The 10937-nt window shown below is 38.5% G+C and overlaps 2 protein-coding genes across 2 annotated transcripts; both read right to left on the bottom strand.

The window, feature by feature from the left end:
* Window positions 1–456: 456 nt before the first annotated feature.
* fkbp6 (FKBP prolyl isomerase 6) lies at window positions 457–3209 on the bottom strand. The gene is made up of 8 exons (XM_075459506.1): window positions 3139–3209; window positions 2203–2318; window positions 2026–2115; window positions 1747–1949; window positions 1389–1508; window positions 1050–1247; window positions 809–918; window positions 457–600 (listed from the first exon to the last, which is right to left on the bottom strand). Exons 1-8 carry the CDS (start codon window positions 3207–3209, stop codon window positions 528–530), a joined length of 981 nt encoding a protein of 326 aa, XP_075315621.1. The 3' UTR covers window positions 457–527.
* Window positions 3210–4951: 1742 nt separating this feature from the next.
* On the bottom strand, window positions 4952–9253 carry tmem244 (transmembrane protein 244). The gene is made up of 6 exons (XM_075459684.1): window positions 9161–9253; window positions 7100–7185; window positions 6909–6985; window positions 5514–5639; window positions 5287–5331; window positions 4952–5049 (listed from the first exon to the last, which is right to left on the bottom strand). The coding sequence occupies exons 1-6, from the start codon at window positions 9251–9253 to the stop codon at window positions 4952–4954; spliced, it is 525 nt and encodes a 174-aa protein (XP_075315799.1).
* Between the last annotated feature and the right edge of the window lie 1684 nt (window positions 9254–10937).

Genomic DNA, 10937 nt, shown 5'->3' with positions numbered 1-10937 from the left:
TAAATCCATTTATCATTTTGCCTATTTTTGCCTGCCTGAACTGAAGCTTTGCCCTGTGTGTTAATAAAAAAAAACTAAACTGTTAGGGTGTAATCAGTTGAGTCAGACTGGGTTTAGTCATAATGTGACTCAGATTCAGCTGAATAAAACTATCAATCCCAAAATGGCAAAGTATTTATGTTAAAAAAAATTAAAAAAAAATATCAAAACTGTTAGTCAGATAAATAAACTACGCTGCATGAGTCTTAAATCCAAAAATCTAGTTAGTATCAAATGATTAACAACCAGCACTAAACAACTAATTCTATCATTGAATATTTACACAGGTGAGAAACTAAGCCTGAAGAAGAAGAAGTCATTTCATGGCTTTTAAAATAAACTGAGGACAATGCAGCTGACATACAATAATAATAACAATAACAATGTTTATCTGTGCACAATATGCTGCATGATAGAGACTGAGCAGAGCTTTTATTATATTTACCTTCCAGACAGACAGAGATCAACAGTTAATGCACACAAGTCCTTCACTGGCCCTTCAGCTCTCGGAACATCTTTGAGTACATGTCTCTCTCTTTCTCTAAGCTGTCTTTATAGGATCTGGAACAAGAAAATTGCATACATGAATACCCCTTATAAGAACTGCCTCCAACTGAAAACACAGGCACGACTTTCCAACTAGGGAAATTTTCAGACAAGCATACATTTAAAGAGGTGTTGCTGGCATTCTACTTCCAACGGGCACCAAAAAAAAATAAAAAAAAGGCAACTCGACCACACTCAGTTTAAAAACGCATCATCTTCTTACATGGCCACTTTTCTCAGGAGGTTGTTGATGTCACTGTCAAACGGCTTCTTTGCTTGAGCATTTATGAGGCATTCCTGAGCACTTTCGTACTCACGCAGCTCCAGGTAAGCCTAAGAGAAATGACTTTAGTGTGAAGAGTTGTTTGCAGCATCCGTTGAAAAAAAAAAACATTTAATCTCTTGCACTCGAAGGCCCGTGAGCATTCTTATCCGACAGCTTACAAACAAAAGCCTGGCCTGACCTGCCCACAGCGGAAAAGAGCCTTTGTGTTGGTGGAGTCCATCTCCAGGGCTTTGCTGCCATATTTCAGGGCTTTGTGTGGGCTGTCCAGACGGAGCTCAGTCAGAGACAGGTTCAGATAGAGAGGAAGCAGAGCCGTCTTGATCTTCTCCGTCTCTGGCTCGCACTGGGTTTCCCTGTTTCCAAGGAGGATTACCGCCTGTTTGAAAACAAGAGGGACCGTCACAAAACGCACTCTCACCTTCACCAGCACATAGAAATTAAAAAAAAAAAAAAAAGAGGCATGGCACCCCATTAACTGATACAATGAGTGCATACTCTCAAAGCTCTTAAGATGTACCTGTTTATAGCGATCTTTGGCATTGTCATATCGGCTCTGGTTGAAGCAGCGGTTGCCAAAGCTGCGTAGCGTGCCAACGACCTCCAGAAGCGTGGACAGAGGAACGGTGTTCTGCTCCTCCTGAGGACAGAAAAAGTGAGAAAGCTGGCAGGAAATAATAAAAACAAAATCTCTCAGAGGCTAATTTTATTGTAAATTTAAAGAAAAAAAAAAAAAGTAAGATTCATTGGGTTTTCTGTGACCACATACATCATGCTAAAGTTAAAAGCTTAGCATAAACACACAGCTCCTGCTGTCAAGTGAGACAGCCATGTGTCAAGCTCAGGATTTTTAATGCCCTCTGGCCTGCTTTCCCTACCGGACTCATTGCAACAAAGTCATCCACTTGTCCCGAGTCGAGGTAGTCAATGATCTGAACCTCATACAGAACTGTGGCTGCAGAGGGAATGAACGGAGGACAGCCCATCTCTCCGTACGCGTACTGGGGCTGGAGGAGGAAACGAGAGAACTCTCCTTTCTTCATGGTCAACAGACCCAGATCCAGTCCAGCTAGCGTCACATCTGTTTGAAGGGGGATTTTTCCAGTCAGGAAAAAGAGGAAATTGACTGTGTAGCCTGAAAAATGTTAAATTCTCACCTCTCCCCAACTTCATCATCCGGGGATACTTGAAGTTAACGGTGGTTTCAAAAGGCTGGTCAGAATACTCCAGGAAACCAGAGTAATGAACTGCAGACGATAATAAAAATAGAGATCCTTAACACTATTTGGAATGTCATAAAAAGGCTTGAGTAAGGGATCCGTTTTTATAGATACTTATGACTGAAGCATTGTGAGGCACAGGTGGACCCTCTCCTGGTTGGATCACCTCCTTCAGGATCCCTCCATCTCCCAAGACGTCATTCATCCGCTGGTGTAGCTGCTCAAATGGACTCTACAATGGCAAGAAAATGACTCCAGGATAATTTCAAGTCAGTCTAGGAGCTCACACTGTAGGTGCTGGTCAGTGCAACAGATACCAGTGTTTGTCAAGTCAAATCCTTCAGTCTCAAAACATGTGGATGCTGATGAACAATCTCAATTGCTTCGTTTGGCCTTACCTCTCCTATATTTCAAAAGTCAGGTGACCCTATTTTTTTTATTAAAAGGGTTTAGTGAATATTAGGAATCACAGCAGTACATGTTTACTCTGCTTGCAGTAATTCAAATGGCATCATTATTCTTTTAATCAAAAATGTTGACTTTTATTGGCGATTTGTTTTGGCATTTGCATGAAAAGCCTGAGGCTGCATTGGTTGACAACTGTTCAACATTACAATATTTAGCCTACCTGCTACACAAACTTGTACACTTCAGTAGCTTTTTGAGCCCATGTAACCACTGTGTGTTATTTAAACGACATGTTTAAAGGGATATTATGCTGTTAAAGCAAACCGACTGGCTAGTAAGATGAATCTACTGACGGGGGAAACTACAAGCCTGATAAAAAAAATAATTAATTCACCTCTCTAAAGTTCCCGCTGACTTAACAGATTTGGGAACTTTTTATGAAAACTTTATTATCTAAACTAACCACGGTGCAATTACAGGCAATGTTTCTACCTTACATACCGTTGACAAAGAGAGTTAACGTCATTTCTACTCTGTTGGCACCCACTTTTAAAAGGTCTTAACATTTAGCACCAAAACAGTCCTCATTTCATCAGAGAGCTAAGCTAGCTAAACCGAAAACTAACATGGTGACCTACCAGCGTGCTCGATATCAGCCGTTCATCATCGTTTAGCGTCCTCTGGATTACAGATATAAACCCGTTTCTTGACATTTTCTCGGTGGTAAAATTACTGCCACAGTCAGGAAATATATCTTAGTGTAACAACATGTAATTCTGTTTTTTTTTTTTTTTTTTTTAATGTTTCAATTATGATATGGTGTCAGGTTTGGGCTGTGTCAGGTGACCCATCTATTAAACGAAACGCTCCTGTGGGCACGTGTGTTCTTGGTTTACTGACCAATCAACTTTGACAGCCAATCAGCCTTGCGATTTACAAGGCGGCCATTGTGCACACTCAAACTCACATAATTTATTTTACCAAGACGGGTCTATTTTACTGCTACTCTGTGTCAAGGGAGCATACCGGCCAATTTTATCCTTCATGACAAGTCAAAATGTCTGCAATAAACATAATAATCATGTTGTCCTCTATTGAAGTTGTTACTTACTTTGATCTAAAATAAATATTCTTTTGTGTTGGGTTATCACACACACAGGCATGGACACAGAGTCATTTAATGCAACTTGCAAATAGGTTTAGAGGGGTAATTCCATGCCCACTTTTTAATTTCCATCCATCATCTTCCACACCTGCTCTGTCTAATTCAGGGTAGGGGGGGCTGAAGCCTATAAGAGGCATGTTACACCCTGGATACGTTGACATTCGATCACAGGGCCAACACAGAGAAAAACAACCATGCATGCCCACACACAGACACACTCTTATGGTCAGTTTAGAATCACTATTTAGCCTAACATGCATGTCTTTGGACTGTGGGAGGAAACTAGGGTATCCAGAGAAAATCCACCCAATCACAGGGAGAACATGCAAACACCACACAGATAGGCCCTAGTAAGACTTAAGGCCCCAGTGCCAACCACCGCACCACTATGCAACCGCTTTTTGGTTTCATTATTGTAAAACATCAAGTAACAACTGCCTAGTTGAAAATTATCCTCAGATTTTTGGCATATTTCAACATAACCTTGGGAAAAATGAGCAATGAGTGAGTTTGTTCTGCCTAGAAATAAAAATAATGATAATAATTGATTGGGGAAGAGCCTCTGGATTTTGCAAGATCCTTTAAAAACATTTAGGGCTTACTTGAGCGTATTAGGGGTTAGGTTAGCTGGCATGGAACATCCCAAATACGTACAACCAACAAGAAAAATGATAATTTCTTGTGTAGATATGATCTTTTTATGGCATTCAGCATAAAAACACCTGGTTTATTATTATACCACTCATATAGTAACTGTCGAGATAAAAAAAATGCTGGAAATTCACCACAAAAGAGATTTTATTATTTTCCCCTTTTGTCAAATCAGACAGCAACCCTACAATATATACAAACCTGTCAAGTGACACATTTAAAGTATATATTGGTATCAGCAATAAAAATTCAAAAAAATTCAAAATAGCAGGCTTAACTCCTCACTGCACAAGAAGAAGTCAGTGGATTATTGGCCATTACTACTTTTTCAGCTGTAAAATCTTTCCTGTTTCTCTAAGCACTAGTTTACAGAAGTAAGTGTGTTAACAAACAATACAAAACAATACCTAAACTGTACAGAACAATTTAAAAAAGAAAAGTTGTTAAATAGACAAAGTTACCAAATATGTACAATTTAAGATCTGCCTATTAGCTAATGAACCAACATTTCAAGTAAAGAAATAAAAAGTGTCGTATGGTTGCTTTACACATGAAGTTAGCAGTGAAATGCAAAGTGATCTGGCATTCGTCAGATCTGGGATTAACCGATAAGCCAGTTAAGAGCTTTCCTGGTTTTCATTAGAAGTTCTGTAGTTCAGCTGGATAGACAAAGTTGTTCCTGAACAGTTTGTAGGCCAGGAGCTGTCCTCCAAATATCATCATCACCAAGCCTGAGCCTGAAGAGAGAGGAATGAAACAAATAGAAGGGGATCAGTCGAGGGAATGTTTGTAGACAAGCAAAAAAGTAGTTGAATCCTGAGGGCAGCTGGATGTGAGTCTTATGAGTCTGTGCAAAGGGAAAAGTAATATATTATCGAGTTGATTTTGTTTGTGTTTGCAAACAGATTTGGAGACATAGGGATACACATGGAGACACACACATGAAGAGTTTAACAAGAAAGTATGAATCTTACCCAGAGCGATCCACCAGTGCTCAGCTGAAGGGAAGTCCGACATCACTGACAAAATAAATCGGGATATTTTGTTTAATATCATGAAATTAACCTAAACAATTACAATCACTGTGATTTCTATACACATTTGAATTATAGTATTGACCACTCTATCCAGTTACATAAGCAGGCCTGCAATCCTATCAGCTGTTCCACTGATACACTTGTGTCTGCACGTGTGCGTTTACCTGCTACAGTCATTGCAACATGCAGCAGTGTGACAGTTATGGCGTAATCCCAAACCCACTCCTCCACAATCCAAGCGAACACCAGACCTCCCAAAACATAAGTTACCTCTGTGGAAATGACTCCAACTGTAGGGCAGAGGGGGAGGAGAAATAACAAAACGCATGAAAGATAATTCAACATCAACCAGGTGTATAATGGAAGTGGTATGATGGATTGCAAGGTGAAAAAACACTGAAAGATATTTCAGTCTGGTTATTAGACAGACTTTGTCATAGTACAGTTTTCACTGCTCAGGTGTTTAATGGCTAAAAGTAGGGCTCATATTCTGACTGTGTGGCTCTATTCATTCCATGATAAAGGCCTCGCACCTCTTGCCACCCTCTGAAATACTCAGTTTCCAAAAAGTTGCCATGCTAAGAAAACCAACAAATTGCATCAAAACTTCTCTAGGAATCAGTCCTCCATCCTAAGCATGAACAAGGTGACGGTGGTAAAATTAAAAACTCCATTTTAACAGGAAGAAAACTTTGGCAGAACCAAGTTCAGGAAGGGTGGTCATCTGCCTCACCCAGGTGGGGCTCGACTGTGTGTCATGTGGTGAGGTAGATACAAAAAGGAGCCTGGACTAAAAAAATAAGATCTTTCAGACAGTTATTTTCTCTTTTGTGGGACAGGGTGGATAGGGTCTACGCAGACTCTTTACAGTATATGTACAACATAACTAGATAACACAGCAAAGAAAGAGGTAATCCCCAAAAGCATTATATACAAGTCTGGAGGCCATTGATTTAAAAAAATAAAAATTATTAATAATAAAAGAGAGCTTCCCAGTCGCTCATATTTACAGTATTTTGAATCAACAAGACCTGGTCTATTGATATTTAACAAATATTCATACCATAATACACAATACTCTTCAATGCAATGCTATTCTATATAATACAGTATGCAATGTAATAGCAAGATATGCAAGTACAGCTGTAAAAGGTACTTGTTATCCAGAAGTATTGCCTTTGTTATTGTGTTAAGCTAAGAATATTTTATGGTTGGAACATTATCGCAAACGGATTAAAGTGTAAACAGCATTTTACAGTTCACTGGTATCGCATACCATTTTTTACTGTGTTATTTCTTTGATGGTATTTCATATATTAACGGATCGCTTTTTATATTTGATAGAAATCTGAAAAAAACCCCAAAAAAACCAGCAGCAATAGTGTATAATGAATGTAGTCAAATACAATCTGGGCCTTTGAGATATAGAATTGAAGTATTAAAGAGCATTTTAAAAAGTCCTTTCTTAAGAACAATAAGATTGTTGGTATTTAGTTCTTTAGTGAATGTACTCAATTCATTTAAGTTAAGTAGAATTCATTTTCTCCACGTTGACTCACCCATGTATTTGGGGTTCTGCCATGATGGTTGTGTTGTGTAGTCAAATGGAGTCAACAAGCTGTTGATCTCATGAACCCTAAAGATACAAGAAAAGATCAAGGAGTGTAAAACTCAGCTTTTGCTATTCTGTTTGCATATGAAAAATGCAGAGTTTTTTCCCACCAGCTGTTGTCACTGTGTGCGAGTATACCTGAACAGTCCAATGCAAAGACTGACCGCGATGTAGTAGAGAGAGTAGAAGCACACCATGCACATCAACAGATTCTGCAAAACGACCTGAGAACAATAGAGACACTGAGCATCAGTGCAGCAGAGACTTTTTATATCCAAAGTGACATACAAATGAGGAACAATGTGTGGTTCAGTATCTGCCCAAGGATAATGACATGGGGACTGAGGAAGCTGGGGATCAAACCAGTGATCTGCTAATTAAAGGACACAAAGATGGTAGATACAAACCACCAATATACCTGTATTTTTTCATAATTTGACGAGGATGAAAAGATAATATTAACACCCTAAGGAGGGAGGAATGTGTGAGTCAATCAACCAATAACAGCCAACAATGGATGAATGAAATTCTGTGCAATTAGTCTTATGAAAATTGACCATGACCATCTGCTGGTATTTATTTGAGCTAACAAGGCGATGACAGAGCTACAGAGAAAATGGGACACTAAATATCAAGCACGTATAAAGCAAAAGACTTATGCAATTATCTAATGCTTTATTTGTGTTCAAAGCTAATGGAAGTTATCTGCTGCATTTTCTGTTTTTGCTCCATGAACCAGAGAAAAACCCCTCCTGACTGCAGCCAGTCAATAAATTCTTGCTAAAGCCTCCTTTCACAGATGACCATATGCAGCCTTTACAGGAAGTAAGTTACACAACTCCCCAGGAGGAAAGATAAAAGACCTTTTCTCACCGCTGACGTTTTTAGCTTGTCAAACACAGGTGGAACTAATTACTGTCCTAATGAGCTCCATTTCGTTCAGGTGTGTCAGGGCTCACGAGCTTACAGGCAAACTTTAATGGAATGGGGGTCATTGTTAATCTTATTATTTACACTTGTGATTTCCTGTTGGGACAAGTCCAATGTAGGCGGTGACACAGAGTGTATAAAGGAAGGATAACATTCTTCCATCCCACAGTCAGAATGAAATTTCTCAGTTAGAATGAGAAAGAAAGAAAGCAAAAAGAAAGAAAGATCATGAAGTACCTTGCTGTTTCTCTGTGTTGAATACTATAAATGAATGTGGTAAACATGGCACCAGTACATATCTATATGTTAGTGTCTTTCTGCATTGAACATTAGCATTCTGACATTTTTGATTAGCTCGAAACGTACTGTAATTATAGCTGAGATGCTATTGTGGTGTTGATGCTAACTGATTCTAGACAAATAATTTAACAACTGAAAATAACACTGCATTTACATTTACATTAACAGTTACAATTTCTCTTTTGTATACCTCTTGTTTACTTACCTTTTTTTATATGTTTAATAGTGACAATAGTAATTGAAATTTTGCGGAATTTCAGACTGTATAGTAAGCATAGCCTGAAAATTTTTATTATGGTGATGATATAGATGCAGTTCCACATGGCGTCAAGACACCTCCACAGGGAACCATATGGAATCTATTTCCTCCCTGTTCCTACAGCCAGAAAGACGTGGGTGTGCCTGAAACTAGGGAAGTAGCTGAGCTCATGCTAATACCTTCAGAGACAGCTAAACACCATTGGTTTGTTTGCTATCTCCAGACTAAGCAGGCTGTGCTTTAGAAATTTGACTTGGAAAACAACTTTAAAATGTCACATCCACAGATGTTTCCTCAAAACTGTCAGTTACTAATGTATTATTTCAAAGACATTATATCACAAACTACTCAACTAATTGTTGATTATGAGCGTAATGATCATTTACAATTTAAATTACATTTAACAACTCAACGATTTTTTCTGTGGACCTCACCAAACTGCATGCAGCAACTAAAGTAAAGTATTCATCAGTCATTGTTTCAGTTTTAGACTATTGTAATGTGCTATGTTACAAATAGCTGTAATTGTTAGTTGTTTGTTGTCATTACAATTCCTGTACCAAAGGCAAAACTGAAATAAAACTTCATAAAAACATACACTGCTTCAATTATTCCTATGAAAATATGTTTGTTGCCAGATCTTCCGCGTCCGTTCTCTAAGGTCTACCTCTCTATTCTACAATTTTACACAGGTATTCTGGTGTCCTTACCCAGGTATCACTGGATGCAGTCTTGAGGGACAAGGGTCCATGGCGTTTTATGAGTGTGAATCCACAGCAACGACAGCAGTAGTCCAACAACATGAATGTTTGCCGGTCTAAAGGGGAGAAAGTAGCCTACATGTGTGCGTTTGAGTGTGTGAGAGGATGTTGGAGGGAAGCAAGAGGGGTTGGATTAGACGATATGGGATTACTACTTAGAAGTTGGAGTAAATCCCAAAAGGGATAAAGGTGAACACACTGTAGTATAGATTAACACACATTCACATAACTCAAAGTAAGGAGGTTGGCTTTCAGACTTAATACTTCAGGAAGTGTCGCATACACTTAAGTAGGTTTGGACTAGTATTGGTGTCACATATTTGAAATACCTTACTTCGTTTTATCCATGTCAAAGTATCTTTCTCTTTATTTTTACTTTGTTTTTGTTTTTCTTTCCCCCTTCAATTCTTAAAGATTACAATAATGAATAAGTGAATAAAAACAACCTTCAGACTGTTAATGATAAGAATTAATGCCAATCATAGTATAAAGATATTTTTCCACTGTTAAAATAAACTGATTAACAACAACATACAACTAAACATGTCCTTTACATGCACCTTGCAGGTGTCATTAAATCTCGCAGTTACTGAAATTCCAATCCTTAGATCATCCTTTAAGCTCAGATTTTGAATGCTGTTCATCAAAATCAACAAGGAAGATACATTTCCAAAGTTTGTCAGGCTGTTTGTGATATGAACACTAGGTGGTAGCATAGCCTCAAACCTCTACAGAAGTTAATCCACCAGTGAGGAACAAACACACGAGCAAGTGAGGATATGAGACAAATGCACAGTACTGGCAGCAACAAGTAAGTTTATGTACGCAATGTACGCAAAGGTACATTGAAATCTTTCCTTCCATATGCATTTCAACTCAGATGGTGGATAAAAATGAAAAGAGTCTACATGTGAAAAAGAGAGCTGTCAGCTGCTGCTGATTATCGATCATCTGCTGTTCATGAAAATAAGAAGAATGAAAAAAGAAAAGTGGGTAGAGACTATAAGAGAGTAGGACTTGAGTGCACAAATAGAAACATTATTGCATCCCCATCCTGTCCAGAAATAGCTTAAAGGAACTCAACTCTTCGACGTCACAACGTGCGTATGTTGGTGTCGGTGGAAAAGCACATGCACGTGCGCCTTTATGCGAGTGTGGGGTTGACTTGGCTGCCACGGTAACCTGCATCATTGTAACCATGGTGACGGAGAGCAGGGGAGTAGGAGGGGGGGTTTCATGAGGAGTAAGGTAGGCGTCATAACTAAGCATCTCTCTGTGTATGCTCACAGAGTGTATTCTGGCATATTTCATTACTCTGAAGCCCACAGGAAACTAATCATGTAGTAATCATGTTTTCATGGCTCTGCACAATGCTTTGATTAAGAATAAAAAACAGGACACAGAAACTGCATGTATTCACTTTTACCTTGATATTAAATTGTTTTGATTATCCAATGTTTTTTTCCTTTTACTTAGCACAATTTCTTGCTTAGTATGACCGCAGGAATAAAGGCACATAATCAGAAACAGGGGCATTTAAAGACTGCATATTACTCTATATACATCCAGCTGAATATAAAAAGTACTGGAGCCAGATCCATTTCTGTCTAGACATCTGGTAAAACCTTCAAACATTTTTTATATTTTTTTCTCAGCAATAGTGTAAAACAAATAGATCCAATACAAACTAAAACCAATCGCATAACCATTATTATGGAGGAAATAA

The sequence above is a fragment of the Odontesthes bonariensis genome, chromosome 24, assembly GCF_027942865.1.
Source record: "Odontesthes bonariensis isolate fOdoBon6 chromosome 24, fOdoBon6.hap1, whole genome shotgun sequence".
NCBI classification, from domain to species: Eukaryota; Metazoa; Chordata; class Actinopteri; order Atheriniformes; family Atherinopsidae; genus Odontesthes; species Odontesthes bonariensis.
Note: the sequence above shows the minus strand (reverse complement) of the source record. Positions and strands in the feature narration are given on the sequence as shown.

Coding starts and splice junctions, on each gene's coding strand:
- fkbp6 (XM_075459506.1), bottom strand. CDS start 3,209: ATGTCAAGAAACGGGTTTATATCTGTAATCCAGAGGACGCTAAACGAT. Junction 1,509..1,746: donor ACTTTGTTGCAATGAGTCCG/GTAGGGAAAGCA, acceptor TTCTGTCCTCAG/GAGGAGCAGAACACCGTTCC. Junction 1,248..1,388: donor CCAAAGATCGCTATAAACAG/GTACATCTTAAG, acceptor GTTTTCAAACAG/GCGGTAATCCTCCTTGGAAA.
- tmem244 (XM_075459684.1), bottom strand. CDS start 9,253: ATGTTGTTGGACTACTGCTGTCGTTGCTGTGGATTCACACTCATAAAA. Junction 5,332..5,513: donor TGTTGCAATGACTGTAGCAG/GTAAACGCACAC, acceptor TTATTTTGTCAG/TGATGTCGGACTTCCCTTCA. Junction 5,050..5,286: donor GCACTGGTGGATCGCTCTGG/GTAAGATTCATA, acceptor CTCTCTCTTCAG/GCTCAGGCTTGGTGATGATG.